The sequence below is a fragment of the Saimiri boliviensis genome, chromosome 10 (genome assembly GCF_048565385.1).
Source record: "Saimiri boliviensis isolate mSaiBol1 chromosome 10, mSaiBol1.pri, whole genome shotgun sequence".
NCBI classification, from domain to species: domain Eukaryota; kingdom Metazoa; phylum Chordata; class Mammalia; order Primates; family Cebidae; genus Saimiri; species Saimiri boliviensis.
Genome location: NC_133458.1, coordinates 48,172,187 through 48,192,431, shown reverse-complemented (window position 1 = coordinate 48,192,431; position 20,245 = coordinate 48,172,187). Strand labels below are relative to the sequence as shown.

At 39.0% G+C, this 20,245-nt stretch overlaps 1 protein-coding gene across 3 annotated transcripts in view; it reads right to left on the bottom strand.

Moving 5' to 3' along the window:
• Positions 1 to 5,113: 5,113 nt before the first annotated feature.
• The window catches only part of PNPLA8 (patatin like domain 8, phospholipase A2), a 55,660-nt gene continuing 40,528 nt past the window's right edge, over positions 5,114 to 20,245 (bottom strand). The window contains exon 9 of one of the 3 annotated variants that reach the window (XM_039472658.2): positions 5,114 to 5,706. In XM_039472658.2, the coding sequence (XP_039328592.1) occupies positions 5,432 to 5,706 (275 nt within the window). In that variant the 3' untranslated portion in view covers positions 5,114 to 5,431. Of the gene's footprint in view, positions 5,707 to 10,264; positions 19,642 to 20,245 lie in introns of those variants that run through there. The other 2 variants (XM_074379224.1, XM_074379223.1) reach the window with 2 other exon arrangements.

Here is a 20,245-nt window from a genome sequence, read left to right as displayed (position 1 = left end):
TATTAGATGGGTATATTTGTCTTGGTTTTATCTTTGAAAGTTGCCTAAGTAATACTCATCAAATATTTAAATGTGATGTAGATTAGAATACAGTAGCTGAAAGGATGTTGAAGTATTTGTAATTCTAGATAATTTTGGAAATATTGCTATATAGACATGGTAATGATATGGTTTATGAATTCCCATTGATATTGAGAAAGCAGTCAAGAAATATGACTTTTCTTGCCATCATCTCAGTGCAACTACATAAAATAGGAATAATGGGCCGGGCGCCGTGGCTCAAGCCTGTAATCCCAGCACTTTGGGAGGCCGAGGCGGGTGGATCACGAGGTCAAGAGATCAAGACCATCCTGGTCAACATGGTGAAACCCCGTCTCTACTCAAAATACAAAACATTAGCTGGGCATGGTGGCGCGTGCCTGTAATCCCAGCTACTCAGGAGGCTGAGGCAGGAGAATTGCCTGAACCCAGGAGGCGGAGGCTGCAGTGAGCCGAGATCGCGCCATGGCACTCCAGCCTGGGTAACAAGAGCGAAACTCCGTCTCAAAAAAAAAAAAAAATTATGGTACCTACCTCATAAGGTTGTTGTGAAGATTAAAGGGCAATAAATGTTAGCTACAGCTATTACTGGAACATTCAACCATTTTGGACCATATAACCTGTTCCTATTCAATCAGACTCAAATCCTTAAAATACCATCTCACAATTTAGAGGCAAGGAATGAATCTATATTAAGAATGTTAAAAAAGATTTTTATCATGAAGTCAACATTAGAGTCAATACTTTATTTTTATCAAACTAATTATCCAAGCTAATAAAGCATATCTGTGAAGTGTAATGAATTTCAATCCACTCGCATCAGCTGACCAAAGTAAACAAAGCAATCAGTGTGACTTCTGAGAGAGACGTTTATCAAACCCTTGGACCAACACAGCCAACAGTTTAGCCCAGGGACATCTGTACTCTATGAATCTTTTTTGGATGGTAGATAGCTCCTGCCAGGGACAGAACAAACTGTTTTTTTAATGTGATCCCCTCCTTCCTATTTCCTAGTCATGGAAGAGTAATTGCCATAGATTTGCTCCAAAAAAGTAAGATTAAATGAACAGTTTGATTGTATTTAAACTTGGCAAAAAAAAAAAAAAAAAAAAAAAAAAAAGGAGGAGAAATGAATGCAAAAGTAATTTCAGTTGGAATTGATCTAGAATGGAATTTTACAAGTGGTTTATGCACCCTAACTGAGCAAAGTATACCTTCAATTTCTTGTGGAAGAATTCAGTACTTGCATTTTGTGGATGAGCAGCTCAGAATTTCTGAAAGGGAGAAATCTTGGTATTTTGGGTGGAAGAGTTCTTCATTATGAGGGGCTGTCCCACGCCTGATGCATCCCATCACATCTATTATCTGTCTCCTGGAGTATTAAATGCTGGTAATTCCCCCAATCTCCCCTCTCCCCACTCCCAGATTCACAAACCTTCCAAGAGATGGGTAAGACTACTGTGTTAATAAACGAAGAGATAAAGAGGAATATTCACTTAATTTGATGTTGTAATAATTTTATTTTATTTTTTAATCCTCTGAAGTTATGAAGACTGAGATGACATTTACTGAGACAAGTATTTCTTCACTGATTAAACCCCAGATTTCACAGATTCAGGTTAGTAAGCTAGATTTGAAGTCACTTCACAACATTCCAGGAGAGACAGGAAGAGCTGTGGGGAAGACAACGGACTGGTGCTAGCTCTATCGCTCTCTAGCTGTAATTATCTTGGGCAACTTTTTCTAACAAAGGGATAATACTGCTATTCACCTCGTAGGCTTATTGTGACAATTTATAACCTGCTGAGCCCTGTTCCTGGTACTCAGTAAGCACTTAAATGGTTCTAGTCACACTACTGGCACAGACACTTGTAAAATATTCGAAAGTGTGACTAGGACCATTTCTAGGACATAGCGGGTTAGGGTCAATTCTGAGCTTCAAACTTCAGGGGTCCTAGCTACCCCAATAATCAGCAGCTCAGCTGTTACTAGCTCATGGGGGGGGGGCGGGGGGAAGCTCAAAGGGAGCCCCTCCCTCCCTTCACCAAAACAAAGACGTGAGATTCCCCTTTATGCCCTCAGACTGCATACTTTTGTGACTTCCTTCTCCCTCAGAAGATTCCTTTGACACCTACTTTCTCTGGGATAAAAATGTGGTGTAGAAGTAGTGCACAGTGTAATTATAACTCAGGCCCAGTTCTCTCCACCCTCTAGGGGAAATCCCATCCAACCCAAATGTCTCGAGGGACAACTCTATCTGAAGTACTCTTTATTGAGATGGTGTCTCACTCTGTCACCCAGGCTGAAGTGCAGTAGTGCTATCTCTGATAACTGCAACCTCCACCTCCCAGGTTCAAGCAATTCTCCTGCCTCAGCCTCCCTAGTAGTTGGGATTACAGAAGCAAGCCACCATGCCAGCTATTTTTTCGTTTTTAGACAGAGTTTCACTTAGTTGTCCAGGCAACAAAATAGAGTGCAATGGCGTGATCTCGGCTCACTGCAACCTCTGCCTCCCAGGTTCAAGTGATTCTCCTGCCTCAGCATCCGAGTAGCTAGAATTACAGGCACCCTCCAGCATGCCCAGCTAATTTTTTGTATTTTTAGTAGAGATGGGGTTTCATCATGTTGGTCAGGCTAGTCTCAAACTCCTGACCTGAGGTGATCCACCTGCCTTGGCCTCCCAAAGTGCTGGGATTACAGACATGAGCCACCATGCCTAGCCTAATTTTCGTATTTTTAGTAGAGACAGTTTCACCGTGTTGGCCAGGCTGGTCTCGAACTCCTGACCTCAAGTAATATGCCTGCATATGCCTCCCAAGGTGCTGGGATTATAGGTGTGAGCCACCGTGCCTGGCTGTGAAGTACTATTTTAAATAAAGAATAGTATCTGCAACAAGAATGGAACTGAAATATTGCCAGTACCCCATTTACTATAGAAATAAGACTTCTGACGCACTCAGGAAAACCTGAGCATTAAAACAATTTTTGTTCTATATTTTAAAAATATGAGTAGAGGAATTTGTTACATTTATAAAATAGACTACTCATCCTCTTTGCCTTTTTGAAAAGGGCAAATATTTTACCTGTCTAAGCGTGAAAGTTCATTTTCACATCTCTTCCTATTGCTGTCTTGTATATTTGCAGAATTTACTTTTTGGGTTCCTCTGGATAGAGCAAGCACTAGCCTTGTTATAAAATGAGGGTTATCTCAGGTGAATTACAGTTCTTCAGATAGCTAGTTTCAAGTACAAATGAGGACAAGAATGGCTGAAAGCTGGTGCACCACACAACTGGGTTTGCCTTTTGTTTAAGTGAAAAGAGCTAAAGAAATAGGGACACCAACGTGGCACATACGTAGGCGCCATGCACCGTGGTTTAACAATGAAGCCATGGCCAGAGTTCACTTGTGTAATGTACTATTTAAGAAAGTACGAGTCAAGCACAAAGAGGGGACATAGTTAACTTCAGCTATAAAACAGATAAACTGCATCAGTTTAGGACTAGAGTGACCTTATGATGAGGTGCAAATATGTAAATATGCATAAATATTACTTTATTGTGCTTGAAATTTGCTTTATTACAAAGAATTCCTAGACACATTCTGATTTCCAATTCTTTGTATTTTTCTTACATTTACAAGTTGTTCTTAGTTGCATATTATTATGTAATATTTGTAGTCGAAAGGACTATTTTATTGTATCGTTAGAAATCATTGGTAGTTTCTTATTTATTTATAGTGTGTCTAAAGATTTTGTTACTCCGATGTTAGAAAATTTTACAGCTAGTTTTCCTCATTTTACAAATGAGGTGTACAAAGCCCACAGACATTTGCCTTTCTCAAGGTCACAAACAGAAGGACTCTTGCAGCAAACCCAGGATTAGCATTGAGACTGTCAACTCCACTTTTTGAACCACATCTCACAGCCTCTGTGAATCGACATCGCAAAGAAGCAATATGACTATCTGGGCAACAGAGTCTAGCTTTAGTTTATAGTCTAAAACAAAGGGCACTTACTTTTGTTTCACTTTCTTGAGAAATCTAAACATTCCATGTAAGGATTTACATGGCAAATAGATACAACAAAGTGAATTTGTTTGGCATAAACAATGATCCATGTAAGTGCATGTTATCAACTTCTGTGAAATCCAGACAGTTCAAAGGAGTTAATAAGGTAAAACAAGTATAACTTTTCTTTTTTTATGAGACGGAGTCTCGCTTTGTCACCCAGCCTCAAGCGCAGTGGTGCTATCGCGGCTCACTGAAACCTCTGTCTTCCAGGTTCAAGCCATTCTCCTGCCTTAGCCTTCCGAGCAGGTGGGACTGTAGGCGTGTGCCACCATGCCTGGCTAATGTTTGTATTTTTACTAGAGACAGGGCTTTACTGTGTTAACCAGGCTGGTCTTGGACTCCTGATGTCAGGTGATCCTCCTGCCTTGGCTTCCCAAAGTGGGATTGTATCTATACAACGTTGTATCTATACACAATCCCAAAGTGGGATTACAGGTGTGAGCCACTGTGTCTGGCCCTAACTTATCTTTAAGCATACTGTTGTCAGGTACATTCAAAGGCTAAAGGAGAGCTACATTATGAACAATAATTAATTTTAAAATGACATTAGCCTTTAACAACAGATTACTTAAAAAGTTTATTTTCGTTAATGATAGGAATATTTTCTCAGTAAGTTCAAACCATTTTATAACAGGGAGGGATAAGCTAGTGTTAGATCTAGAAAAGTTAATACAGCATTATCTTGAAATTTCAGGGGGAAAAAGTAGTTGACTGGAACTTCACCTATCCTTTTTAACCAATGTTAAACACACCTGAATAGAAAACTGTATCTGGTTCTTTTATATTCAAATGTAAAATATTTTAATGGAGAAAATTCCATTTTTCTTCATCTATTTAGATGCTATTACAATAAAGGCAGTGTGGACTGCAGAACGTAGCTAGTGAGAATATCAGGTAATGTAAATTTAAGAAGAAATTAGCTTTTCCATATGAAATAAAATCAATGATCACATAAATTCAACATGATAATGAGGACTAAAGTAAAAATACAAAGTACAATATAGCTTTCAGTTTCTTGTTCAGCACATATATTAATAAATTTTCAAACATCAAACAATATAACACCAAAATTTACTAAAACCACAGTAAGATTACTAAAGCTTAGTTAATTATTAACATCTTAAAAGCCTAATTCCCATTATGAATTCTGTAATCAAGAATATTCTCTCTGCTGTGCAAGCTAGTCAAAGCACCACCTTTTTCAGGATTCTCCAGAATTCATAAGTATTTTAAAGTTAAAACAAGTTGAACCCACAATTCCTTATTGAATTTGGTGAGTCTTCTGAACAGGCCTTCATTTATCAGAACATATGCATATACTGATCACAATTTTGAAAAGAATGGAAGGCCTTCATACATGTCCGTTTTTAATTTTATCCAATCATTAATTTTCTGCAGAGTTGTTTTTTCTTGACTTAATATTTTTGCAACTTTTTTCATTTTTTGTTCATTTCTTTCAATGTATTTCAACCCTTCCAACTGCAGCTGATCCAGCTTTTCATTTCGACTTTCATCTAGAGGTATGTTTTCACACATTACAGGATTGAATCTAAAATAGGTGTCAGGAGGTAACAGGCCATCAAGCATTATATGGACTTCTGTTAAAACAAAAAAAAGATAGGAGGGTAAGAAAAGAGGGGACAGAGTGAGTTATTCTGCAATGAACTGCTAATTTCTTTATTAAAAATTATCTTTTTAGGCACATTCCAAAGATTCACTTATTTCATTATTCAAACTAACAGAAGTAAGTATTCCATAATGGGTAAAACGACAAGATAAAATTGATCTTCCAAAATACTTTATATTATTCTGTGAAATTAGTATAGTTGTTCTATTCTCTCTGTGCTTTTGGTCATACTGTTTCACCACTGCTGAAACACTCTTTCCAACCTTACATTTTTTATGTTTTAAATTTTTGGGGATAATCTTCATTGACATATCATTTATATCCAGTGCAATTCACTAATTTTAACTGTATAGTTTGACAAGTTTTGACAAATGTACACACTTGTGTAACCACAACAACAATCGTGACATAGCCATTTCCCTCACAGTAAAAAGTTCCTCAAACCTTTTTTATAGTTGATCCCCACTTTCCCTTTTCTAGAATTTCATGCAAACAGAATCACAAGCATCTACCTTCTTTTACGTAGCAAAATGCTTTTGGGATTCATCCATGCTGTAGCATATAGTTCCTTTCTTTTTATTGCTAAACAGTGTTCCACTGTATAAATACAACACAGTTTGTTCTCTGCAGTTCTGGTCTAGCTCTCTTCAGTTTTTAGCTACTAGAAATAACCCTATTATAAACATCTACACATAGGTCTTCATGTGAATGTATGATTGCATTTCCCTTGGGCAAAAACCTAGGAATGGGTTCATATGATAAAGGATATGTTTATTTTTCTAAATAAACGCCACCACACTGTGTTCCAAACTGGCAGTACCATTCTGTATTTCAACCACTAATATATTAGGGTTCTCACTGCTTGACACCTTTGCTCATAGTTACTGTGTCAGGTCTTAAGTTTTGCATTATAGAGGGTGTTTAGTGGTATCTTGTGGTTTAATTTTCATCTCTCTAATGACTAATAATGTTGAGAAAGAAGGTTTTCATGTACTTACTAGTCATCTGTATATCTTGTTCAATGAAGTGTCTGTTCAAATGTTTTGTCCATTTTTTCACTGAATCACTGTCACACATATATATATGTATATATGTGTGTGCATGTGTGTGTGTGTATGCGGGTGTATCTCCTGGGCTCAAGCAATCCTCCTGCCTCAGCCTCCCAAGTAGCTGGGAATACAGGTGTGTGCCACCATGCCCAAACAGTTTTTTTATTTTTCTGTAGAGATGGGCTCTCCCTATATTGACCAGGCTGGTCTCGAACTTCTGAGCTCAACTGATCCTCCCAAAGTGCTGGGATTACAGCTGTGAGCCACCATGTCCAGCCTATATTTTTTATATATATGCATATATACATACATGTTATATGAGAATCTATATATATTTTGAATCTGATATGTTTAGGCCTTATAATGGGTCAGTTATTTTCTCTTAGTGTATGGCTTGCCTTTTCACTTTATAAAAAGTATCTTCTAAAGAGTAGAATTTATAATTCAAAGTTTGATTTATCTCCTTTTTGGTTCATGTTTTCTATGTCCTATCTAGAAAATCTTTACCTACCCAAGGTCATTAAGATTTTCTCCAGCATATTCTTTTATAAGTTTTATAGTTTCAGCTCTTAGATTCAGGTTTCCATCTAAGATCAGAAACAGAGTAAGATGTCTAATCTCAAAACTTCCAGTAAGCATTATACTGGAGCATCCTTTTCAGTGCAGTAAGGCATTAACAGGAAATGAAGGGCATGTAGATTAAAAAGGAAGTGAAACTACGTAGACAACCTGGTTGCCTACATTGACAATTTTAAGAAAGCTATAAAAAGCTACCAGAATAAGTGAGTTTAGCAAGGTTGCAGTAAAAAAAAAAAAAAAAAAATCGATTGTATTTCTGCATACTAGCCATGAACAGTTGACAGTGATGCACTGCAAGTTACTTTTGTATATGGTGCAAAGGGTCAAGGTCAGTGCTGTGGATACAGGTATTTAATTATCCTGGACCATTTGTTGAAAAGACTATCCACTCCCACTGAGTTACCTTAGCACCTTTGTAAAAAGTCTTTTGAGTTTACATGTATAAATCAATTCCTGGGTTCACTATTACATATCGTTGATTTATATGTCTATCTTTATTCAAGCACCCCAGTTGTTTGCTTAATGTAGTTTTACAGTCTTTAAGTCAGCAGATGTAAATCCTCCAACCCTTTTTTTTTCTTCTTCAAAATTGTGTCAGATATTCTAGGTCAGGGGTCTGCAATCCCTGGATTGCACAGCAGGGGGTGAGTAGCAGGGCCAGCTAGCAAAGCTTCATCTGTATTTACATTCTGGCCAGAGCTCCGCCTCCTATCAATCATCTACAGCATTACATTCTCCTACGAGCACAAACCCTATGGTGAACTGAGCATGCAAGGGATCTACGTTGCACGCTCCTTATGTGAATCTAATGCCTGATGATCTGTCACTATCTCCCATCACCCCCAGACGTGATAATCTAGTCTTCCATCCCCCTTAGATTGGGCTACTTGCAGGAAAACAAGCTCAGGGCTTCTGATTTTACATTGTGGTGAGTTGTGTAATTATTTTATTATATATTATGATGAAATAGTAATAGAAATAAAGTACACAATAAATATAATGTGCTTGAATTGTCCTGAAACCATCCCTCCCCTCCTCTCCCCCCAACCCCCATCCAAGGAAAAACTGTCTTCCAAGAAACTAGTCCTTGGGGCCAAAAAGGTTGGAAACCACTATTCTAGGTCCTTTGCATATCCATATACATTTTACAATCAGCTTGTTAATCTCTATCCTCCAAAAGCCTGCTTGGATTTTGACAGGAATTGTATTGAATCTATAGATCAATTTGTGATGTTAACACAATAACATCTTAACATTACTGACATTTCCAATTCACGAGCCCAGTAAATCTATTGATTTATTTAGGTCTTTAATTTCTCTCAGTAATGTTTTGTAGTTTTCACTGTTCAGATCTTGCACATAGTTCCCTATTTAATACTTATGATCTACTATAAATATCTATTCATATATATACTTTATTTCCAATTGTTAATTGCTAGTATGCAGAAATACAACTGATTGTTGCTTATTGACCCTGTATTCTTCAACCTAGCTAAACTAAACTGACTTATTAGTTCTAGTAGCTTTTTCATAGATTCCTTATGATTTTCAACATAGACAACTATGGTGTCTACAAAGTTTTACTTTTGCCTTTCTAATCTATATGCCCTTCATTCCCTTTTATTGCCTTACCGCACTGCAGAGGACCTCCATACAATGTTTACTCAAAGTGGTAAGAGCACACATCTCAATCTGCTCCTGATATCAGGTGGAAAGCTTTCATTCTTTCACCATTAAATATGATGCCACTGCTAGTTTTTTGTAAGGGTGCCCTTGTCAACTTTGAGAAAGTTCCCATCTGTTTCTAACTTGCTGAAAATTTTAATCATAAATGGATCCTGGTTTTTATCAGATATCATTTCTGCATCTAATGAGATGATCATATATTCTTCCTTTTAGTCTGTTTACATGGTGAATTACATTGGTTTTTTGAATGCTAAAGCAACCCTGTATTTGTAGGATGAACAATACTTGGTCATATTGTACTCTCCTATATATAAACTGTTGAATTTGGTTTACTAGTACATCTTGTGAATGGCTGCATGTATATTAATGAGAAATACTGGCTGGTAGTTTCTGGGTTTTGTTTGTTTGTTTTAAAGATAATGTTTTTGTCTGGTTTTGATATTAGGGTAATGCTGGTTTTACAGAATAAACTGAGAAGTATTCTATTTTCTGCAAATGATTATGTAGAATTGCTATTATATCAATGTATTTTGTCATTGTTTTAGATACTATATTTTTCACCTCTAGTAGTTTGATTTGGGTCCTTTTTATATTTTCCATTTCTCTCCTCCTCATGCTCGTGTCTTCCTCTATCTTAATGAACATATGGAGTATACTTATGGCAGTGACTGCAATGTCCTTGTGTGCTAATTCCATCATCTATCTCATTTTTTTTTTTTCTTTTTTTTTTGAGACGGAGTTTCACTCTTGTTACCCAGGCTGGAGTGCAATGGCGCGATCTCGGCTCACCGCAACCTCCGCCTCCTGGGTTCAGGCAATTCTCCTGCCTCAGCCTCCTGAGTAGCTGGGATTACAGGCATGTGCCACCATGCCCAGCTAATTTTTTGTATTTTTAGTAGAGACAGAGTTTCACCATGTTGACCAGGATGGTCTCGATCTCTTGACCTCGTGATCCACCTGCCTCGGCCTCCCAAAGTGCTGGGATTACAGGCTTGAGCCACCGCGCCCGGCTCATTTTTTAAATTGTACTTTAAGTTCTGGGGTACATGTGCAGATCATGCAGGATTGTTGCACGAGTACACACATGGCGATTAGGCTTGCTGCCTCCATCCCCCCGTCACCTACATCTGGCATTTCTCCCCATGTTATCCCACCCCCCCGCTGTCCCTCCTTTGCCCCCAGCCCAACAGACCCCAGTGTGTGATGCTCCCCTACCTGTGTCTATGTGTTTTCATTGTTCAACACCCACCTATGAGTAAGAACATGCAATGTTTGATTTTCTGTTCTTGTATCAGTTTGCTGAGAATTATGTTTTCTAGGTTCATCCACGTCCCTACAAAGGACAAAAACTAATCATTTTTTATGGCTGCATAGTATTCCATGGGGTATATGTGCCACATTTTCCTTGTCCAGTCTATCGTCAATGGGCATTTAGGTTGGTCCCCGGGTCTTTGCTTTTGTAAACGGTGCCACTATGAACATATGTGTGCATGTGTCTTTATAACACAATGATTTATAATCCTTTGGGTATATACCCAGTAATGGGATTGCTGGGTCAAATGGAGTTTCTATTTCTAGTTCCTTGAGGAAGCGCCACACTGTCTTCCACAATGGTTGAACCAGTTTACACTCCCACCAACAGTGTAAAAGCGTTCCTTTTTCACCACATCCTCTCCAGCATCTGTTGTCTCCAGATATTTTAATGATTGCCATTCTAACTGGTAATAAGTGGTATCTCCATGTAGTTTTGATTTTCATTTCTCTAATGACCAGTGATGATGAGCATTTTTTCATATGTTTGTTGGCCTCATATATGTCTTCTTTTGAAAAGTGTCTGTTCATGTCCTTCACCCACTTTTGGATGGGTTTGTTTGTTTTTTTTTTCTTGTAAATCTGTTTTACTTCTTTGTAGATTCTGGATATTAGCCCTTTGTCAGATAGGTAGATTGCAAAAACTTTTTCCCATTCTGTTGGTTGCTGGTTCACTCTAATGATTGTTTCATTTGCTGTACAGAAACTCTAGAGTTTAATTAGGTCCCATTTGTCTGTTTTGGCTTTTGTTGCCAAGGCTTTTGGTGTTTTAGTCATGAAGTCCTTGCCTATGCCTATGTCCTGAATGGTTTTACATAAGTTTTCTTCTAAGGTTTTTATGGTGTTAGGTCTTATGTTTAAGTCTTTAACCCATCTGGAGTTAATTTTAGTGTAAGGCGTCAGTAAGGGGTCCAGTTTCTGCTTTCTGCACACTGCTAGCCAGTTTTCCCAACACCATTTATTAAACAGGGAATCCTTTCCCCATTACTTGTTTTTGTGAAGTTTGTCAAAGATCAGATGGAATCCTTTCCCCATTACTTGTTTTTGTGAAGTTTGTCAAAGATCAGATGGTTGTAGATGTGTGGTGTTGCCTCCAAGGCCTCTGTTCTGTTCCATTAGTCTATATCTCTGTTCTGGTACTAGTACCATGCTGTTTTGATTACTGTTGCCTTGTAGTATAGTTTGAAATCAGGTAACATGATGCCTCTGGCTTTGTTCTTTTTGCTTAGGATTGTCTTGGCTATGTGGGCTGTCTTTTGGTTCCATATGAAATTTAAGGTGGTTCTTCCCACTTCTGTGAAGAAGATCACTGGTAGCTTGATGGGGATAGCGTTGAATCTATTACTTTAGGCAGTATGACCATTTTCATGATATTGACTCTTCCTAACCATGAGCATGGAATGTTTCTCCATCTGTTTGTTTCCTGTCTTATTTCCTTGGGCAGTGGTTTGTAGTTCTCCTCGAAGAGGTCATTTACATCCTTTGTTAGTTGTATTCCTAGGTATTTTATTCTCTTTGTAGCAATTGTGAATGGGAGTTTGCTCAGGATTTGGCTCTCTGTTAGTCTGTTATTGGTGTATAGAAATGCCTGTGATTTCTGCACATTGATTCTGTATCCTGAGATTTTGCTGAAGTTGCTTATATGGCTCAGATGATAGGGTCTTCTAAATATACAATCATGTCATCTGCAAATAAAGACAATTTGACTTCCTCTTTTCCTAAATGAATACCCTTTATTTTTATTTCTTGCTTAATTGCTCTGGCTAGAACTTCCAATAGTATATAGAATGGGAGTGGTGAAAGAGGGCATCCTTGTCTAGTGCCAGATTTCAAAGGGAATGCTTCCAGTTTTTGCCCATTCAGTATGATACTGGCTGTAGGTTTGTAGTAAACAGTTTTTATTGTTTTATGTTCCTTTGATACCTAGTTTATTGAGAGTTTTTAGCATTAAAGGCTGTTGACTTTTGTTGAAGGCCTTCTCTGCATCTATTGAGATAATCATGTGGTTTTTGTCTTTGGTTCTGTTTATGTGGTGAATTACATTTAAAGACTTGTGTATATTTAACCAGCCTTGCATCCCTGGAATAAAGACTACTTGATTGTGATGGATATGCTTTTTGATGTGCTGTTGCAATCGGTTTGCCAGTATTTTATTGAAAATTTTTGCATCTATGTTCATCATGGATATTGGCCTGAAGTTTTCTTTTCTTGTTGAGTCTCTGCCAGGTTTTGGTATCAGGATGATGTTGGTCTCATAAAATGATTTAGGAAGGATTCTCTTTTTGTATTGTTTGGAATAGTTTCAGAAGGAATGGTACCAGCTCCCCTTTGTATGTCTGGTAGAATTCGGCTGTGAACCCATCTGGACCTGGACTTCTTTTGGTTGGTAGGCTTAACTGCTGCCTCAACTTCAGCCCTTATTATTGGTCTATTCAGCGTTTGAACTTCTTCCTGGTTTAGGCTTGGGCGGGTACAAGTGTCCAGGAATTTATCCATTTCTTCCAGGTGTACTGGTTTATGTTTAGAGTTGTTTGTAGTAATCTCTGACTGCAGTTTGTATTTCTGTGGAATCAGTGGTGATATCCCCTTTATTGTTTTTTATTGCATCTATTTGATTCTTCTCTCTTTTCTGTTTTATTAATCTGGCTAGCAATCTATTTTGTTGATCTTTTCAATAAAACCAGTTCCTGGATTTATTGATGTTTTTGAAGGGTTTTTTTGCATCTTGATCTCCTTCAGTTCTGTTCTGATCTTAGTTATTTCTTGTCTTCAGCTAGCTTTTGAGTTTTTTTGATCTTGTTCCTCTAGCTCTTTCCATTTTGATGATAGAGTGTCAATTTTAAATCTTTCCTCACTTCTCCTGTGGGCATTTACTGCTATAAATTTCCCTCTAGACACTGCTTTAAATGTGTCCCAGAGATTCTGGTACGTTGTGACTTCATTCTCATTGGTTTCAAAGAACATCTTTATTTCTGCCTTCATTTCATTGTTTATCCAGTTGACATTCAGGAGCCAGTTGTTAAGTTTCCATGCAGCTGTGCAGTTCTGAGTTGTGTCTTAATTCTGAGTCCTAAATTGATTGCCCTGTGGTCTGAGAGACTGTTTGTTATAATGTCCATTCTTTTGCATTTGCTGAGTAGTGATTTAATTCCAATTATGTGGTCAATTTTAGAGTAGGTGCAATGGGTGCTGAGAGGAATGTATTCTGTGGATTTGGGCTGGAGATTTCTGTAGATGTCTGTAAGGGCCGCTTGGTCCAGATCTGAGTTGAAGTCCTGGATATTCTTGCTAATTTTGTCTCATTGATTTAATATTGACAGGGAGTGTTAACGTCTTCCACTATTATTGTATGGGACTCTAAGTCTCTCTGTAGGTCTTTAAGAACTTGCTTTACGTACCTGGGTGCTCCTGTATTGGGTGTGTATGTATCTAGGATCATTAGCTCTTCTTGATGCACTGATCCTTTAACCATTAGGTAATGCCCTTGTCTCTTTTGATCTTTGCTGGTTTAAAGTCCATTTCATCAGAGACTAGGATTGCAACTCCTGTTTTGTTTTGTTTTTTTTCTCTCCATTTGCTTGACAAATCTTCCTCCATCCCTTTATTTTGAGCCTATGTGTGTCCTTGCATGTAAGATGGGTTTCCTGAACACAGCACACCAATGGGTCTTGACTTTTTATCCAATTTGCCAGTCTGTATCTTTTGAATGGGGCATTTAGCCCATTTAATTTAAGTTTAATATTATTAGGTATGAATTTGATCCTGACATTTTGATGCTAGCTGGATGTTTTGCTGATTAGTTGACACATTTTTTTTCATTGTGTCAATGGTCTTTACCATTTGGTACATTTTTGGAGTGGCTGGTCTGGTTGTTCCTTTCCTTGTTTAGTGCTTCTTTCAGGAGCTCTTATAAGGCAGGCCTGGCGGTGACAAAATCTCTCAGCAATTTCCTGTCCATAAAGGATTTTCTTTCTCCTTCACTTATGAAGCTTAGTTTGGCTGGATATGAAATTCTAGGTTGAAAGTTCTTTTCTTTAAGGATGCAGAATATTGGCCCCCACTCTCTTCTGGCTTGTAGGGTTTCTGCAGAGAGATCCACCATGAGTCTGATGGGTTTCCCTTTGTGGGTAACCTGACCTTTCTCTCTGGCTGCTCTTAGCAATTTTTCCTTCATTTCAACCCTGGTGAATCTGACGATTATGTGCCTTGGGGTCGCTCTTCTTGAGGAGTATCTTTGTGGTGTTCTCTGTATTTCCTGGACTTAAATACTGGCCTGCCTTGCTAGGTTGGGGAAGTTCTCCTGGATAATACCCTGACGAATGTTTTCCAGCTTGGATTCATTCTCTCCATCACATTCAGGTACACCTATCAAACGTAGATTAGGTCTTTTCATGTAATCCCATATTTCTTGGAGGCTTTGTTCATTTCTTTTCACTCTTCTTCTCTAATCTTGCCTTCTCATTTTATTTCATTGAGTTGATCCTCAATTTCTGATATCCTTTCTTCTGCTTGGTCGACCTGGGTATTGAAACTTGTGTATGCTTTGTGAAGTTCTTGCACTGTGTTTTTGAATTCCATCAAGTTGTTTATATTCTTCTCTAAGCTGTTTCTTCTAGTTAGCATCTCATCTAACCTTTCTTCTAGGTTCTTAGTTTCTTTGCATTGGGTTAGCACCATGTGCTTTTAGCTCTGAGAAGTTTGTTATTACCCACTTTCTGAAGCCTGTTTCTGTCAATTCATCAGACTCATTCTCCACGCAGCCTTGTTCCCTTGCTGGTGAGGGTTGTGATCCCTTGGAGGAGGAGGCACATTCTGGATTTGGATGGTTTTATTCTTTTTGCACTGGTTTCTTCCCATCTTAGTGGCTTTCTCTACCTGTGGTCTTTGTAGTTGGTGACTTTTGGATGGGGTCTCTGCGTGGATGTCCTTTTTGTTGATGAAGTTATTTATTTTGGCTTCTTAGTTTTCCTTCTAACAGTCAGGCCCCTCTGCTGCAGGACTGCTGGTGGTCCACTCCAGACTCTGCTTGCCTGGGGATCACCCACGGGGGCTGCAGAACAGTAAGGGTTACTGCTGGTTTCTTGTTCTGTTATCTTCGTCCCAGAAGGGTACCTGCCAGATGTCGGCCTCAGCTCTCCTTTATGAGGTTTCTCTTAGGGTATACAGGGGTCGGAGAGTTGCTGGAGGAGACAATCTGTCTCTTAGAGGAGCTCAAGTGCTGTGCTGGCAGCTCCGCTGTTCTGTGCAGAGCTGCTGGATAGGTACTTTTAAGTCTCTGCAGCAGAACTCATAACTGCCTCTTTTCCCAGGTGCTCTGTCCTAGGAAGGCTGACTTTATTTATACGTTCCTATTGTACTGCTGCCTCTTTTCATAGATGTCCTGCCCTGCACAGAGTTGTCTAGTAATGGTCTGCCAGCAGAGGCACTGCTGAGCTGCCACAGGCTCTGCCCAGCTGCTGTGTGAACTGCCTCAGTAGTGGCAGACTGCCTTGGTAGTGGTAATCGCCCTTCCCCCACTGAGCTAGACTGTCCTGTGTCCAGCTGCACGTGCTGTGAAACTCTCAATCCAGAGTGTTTCAGATTGCTTGTTTTGTGGGGGTGGTACCCACTGAGCCAGATTGCCTGGCTCCCTGTCTCTGCCCCCTCTCAGGTGAATGGGCAGCTCTGTATCCCAGGCATTCCAGGTGCCAGTTGAAACGACTGTCCAGATTTGTGTGAGTTTCTGTGTGCCAACCTGGGACTGGTTGAAGCTGCCATGCTGAAAACTCGTGGTGCTTTTTGGCCAGGAATCTCCTGGTCTGTGGGCAGTGAAAATTTGTTTGGAAATGCAGTGGGCACTCACCCTCTGCATTGTTCTTGCTGGGAACTGTACTCCGGAGCTGTTTATATTCAGCCATCTTGGATCCTCCCATCCATCTCATTTTAAGATCTGTTCCAACTGACTGAGTTTTCTCTTGGTTAAGAGCTGTCTTTTCTAGCTTCTTTGTAGAGCTGGTTTATTTATTTATTTGTTTAGAGACTGAGTCTTGCTCTACGGCCAAGCTGGAGTGTGGTGGCGTGATCTCGGTTCACTGCAACCTCGGCCTCCTGGGTTCAAGCAATTCTCCTGCCTCAGCATCCCAAGTAGCAGAGACTACAGGTACCTACTACCACACCCAGCTAATTTTTGTATTTTTAATAGAGACAGGTTTTCACCATCTTGGCCAGGATGGTCTCAATCTCTTGATCTTGTGATCCATCTGCCTCAGCCCCTCAAAGTGCTGGGATTACAGGTGTGAGCCAATGTGCCCAGCCCTACCTAGATATTTTTTTACTGAATGCCAGACACTGTGAGTTTTACAGATTTGTGTGCTGGAATTTGTTGTATTCTTTTAAATATTGTTGGATTTTATTCCAACAATTGATGTTGTTAATTGAACTCCACTTGAATTTTTTGAAGACTTCTTTTAAAATTTGTTAGGATGGATCCAAAGCCATCTTTAGTCTAGAGCTACTCTGAGGCCATTACTGAGACAATAATGACATCCTCCCACTAGAGGAGTCTACTGCATATCCCATGTATAAACAAAGTCTTTCTAATCAAGTTGATGGAAATCCAAGCTATTCTGGGCCCTGAAGGAGCTTATTCTGTCTAATTCTTACTGGGGGTTCTTTCCCCCACCTTGGGTAGTTTCCTCACATGCAGGCACAGATGAGTACTGGAGGAGATTCCTGTGCATAACTCTAGAGTACACTGTGTGAAGTTGCCTCTTCTGTAGTATTTAGCACATAAATTTTAGTTTCCTTGGCCTCCTTGAACTACAAACTGCCTTACGTTTCTGGTGCCCCCCTCCCTGCTATAGTATAGAAACTCTTTTCAGGCAGCAAGCTGGACAATAATAGTGATGACCTGATTCATTCTCCTTTCAGATATCACGGTCCTATGCTACCTATTATCTAATGTCTGAAAACCATTTTTCTGTCTATTTTCCTAGTTGTTTAAGGTAAGAGGAAATATCTGGTCCCTAATGTTTTATGATGTCCAGAACAGGAAGTCTTAACTGTCTTTTAAAATATCCAAGCCCTATATATTCTCTAAGACCCATATCAAGTCTACTTTATGTCATAAGCTATCTATACCAATCAACTTTTCTCATTCCTCTTAATTCATAGTCTTAGTCAACTTACAATGATTTACCATTTATTTAGCAATTCACCACAGATTAAACCATATGAAATTATTTTTGTAGACTAACAGCAATTTACTATTAGTAAGTACAGGTTTCAATACAATTCTTGTATCTTTTTCAAAGCTAAATAAATTTATTGAATTTTCACTCATTTGTCTCATTAACTAGAGTGAAGGTACACTGAGTCAACATTTCATGTTTCTTGATGATTCCAAATGAGCCCATTACACGGTTTGCACAAAGTACAGACTTAATTCTTATGAGACTGCCTGACTAAAGCCTCTTGTCTCAGCAAATGGCTTACAGTAAGGGTATTTTATTAAGCCATCAGGGAATTGTGAATCAAAACCACAATGAGATCTCACCTCACACCTGTGAGGTTGGCAGTTATAAAAAAGACAAGAGAAAATAGGTGTTGGCAAGGGAAGTGGGGAAAAGGAAACCCTTGTAAACTGTTTATGGGAATGTAAATTGGTACAGCTACTATGGAAAACAGTGTGGAGTTTCCTCAAAAAATTAAGAAGAGAACTACCATATGATCCAGCAATCCCACTCCGGGTATATATCCGAAGGAAATGAAATCATTATCTTGAAGGAAAAGCTGCACACCCATGTTCACTACAGCATTATTCACAGTAGCCAGATATGAAAACAACCTGTGTCCATGGATGAATGAATGGATAAATAAATTACAGTATATACACACACACAAGAATCTTATTCTGCCTTAAGAAGGAAATCCTGCCATTTGCAACAACATGGATGAACTAGGAAGGTATTCTGCTAAGAGAAATAGGCCAGACACAGGAAAATGAATAGTGCATGATAACACTTTCTTAAATGTTTTTCTTTTTTTTTTTCTCTGCCTAACCAGTGTGCTAATGATAACACTTACACGTGGAATCTAATAGTTGAACTAAAAAAGAAAGAGAGTAGAGTGGTGGTTGCCAGACACTGGTGGAGTGGGGGAAATTTGAAGATGCTGGTCAAAGGATATAGATTTTCACTTATGACTACCTACTAGAGATCTGAAGTTCAGCATGGTAACTATAGTTCATTACCACATATTACATATTGTTTATTTGAAATTTGCTAAGGGAGTAAATCTTAAGTGTTCTTACCATGCACACACAAAACAGTAACTATGTCAGGTGACAGACGCTTATTAGCTGGATTATGGGACTCATTACACAAGGTATACTTATAATAAAACACTGTGTTGTATAACTTAAATATATACAATTTTTATGTCAGCCCGACCTCAGTAAAGCTAGGGGGAGGAAGAGTATTTTATTGATCTGGTAACAAAATGTCAGATAGTGAAAAAAATCTATCATATGAGCTTTTCTTGAGTTATTATTCAATGAATAAAAGTCCTTAGTGGGGAGTTTAAGATTCTCACTTATGTTAATGACTTGGTCAATAATATGCAGATTTGAAAAGAATGAGATTCAAATACAAGAGGCTGTTAAGTAGTAGTAATTTTTTTACATTAAAACATTTTATCCAATAACTAAAAACAAAATAGTAAAATGAGGAAATCTAAACCTCAAGGCAAGGCCAGGCAAGGCACAGTGGCCCATGCTAGTAATCCTAGCATCCTAGCACTTTGGGAGGCTAAGGCAGGAGGATCACTTCAAGTCAGGAGTTCAAGAACAGCCTGGGCAACACAAGGAGAGACCCCATCTCTACAAAAAAAAATGTCTAAAAAATTAGCTGGGTGCAGTGCCATGCACCTGTTACCTGCAGTCCCAGCTACTCAGGAGGCAAAGGTGGAAGGGCTGCTTGAGCCCATGAAGTTGAGGGTGCAGTGACCTATAATTGTCACTGCATTCCAGCCTGGGCAATAAAGTGAGACCTTGTTTCTGAGAATACATACACACACATACACACACACACTCACACACATACACTCACACCCCTACCTCAAGGCCCAAACCAGAAATTCAAAATACGCTCACTGAATGTCTACTATATGCCAGGCATTGGAGTTCATAGCAAACTGGATAAGTCAAAGTAAACTGGATAAATTCTTGCCTTGTAATCTTGTGGGATAGAAGGATAAGAAGCAAACAATCGAATATGTAATAGATAATTATAATGAGATAAATTCTGTAAGAGAAAGAGAGAAAAAGAAGCAGGCTAAGAGATTACAGTGAGATGATTAGTAAGATAAAAAAGCAGGAAAGGTCTGAGGAACCACTGACATTTGAACAGAGACGTGAATGGAAGTCAAGCGCCTATCTAGGGAAATAGCCTTCGAGAGAGATAGAGTACAGCAACTACAAAGATCCTGAGGCAGGAGGTTTCTTAGCAAGTTTGGTGAACAGCAAGAATTAAAGGGTGGTTGAACACACTTTAGAGAAGGGACACATTTGAAAGAGGGTTTTGAGAAGGAGACAGACATAATTGAATTTGCATTATTATTATTATTATTTTTTGGAGACAGAGTCTTGCTCTGTCGCCCAGGCTGGAGTATAGTGGCATGATCTCGGCTCACTGCAACCTCTGCCCCCAGGGCTCAAGTGATTCTCTTGCCTCAGACACCCAAGGAGCTGGGATTACAGGTGCACACCACCATGTCTGGCTAATTTTTTGCATTTTTAGTAAAGAGAGAGTTTCACCACATTGGTCAGGCTGGTCTCAAACTCCTGACCTCAAGTGATCCACTCACTTCAACCTCAGTAAGTGCTGAGATTACTGGCATGAGCACTGT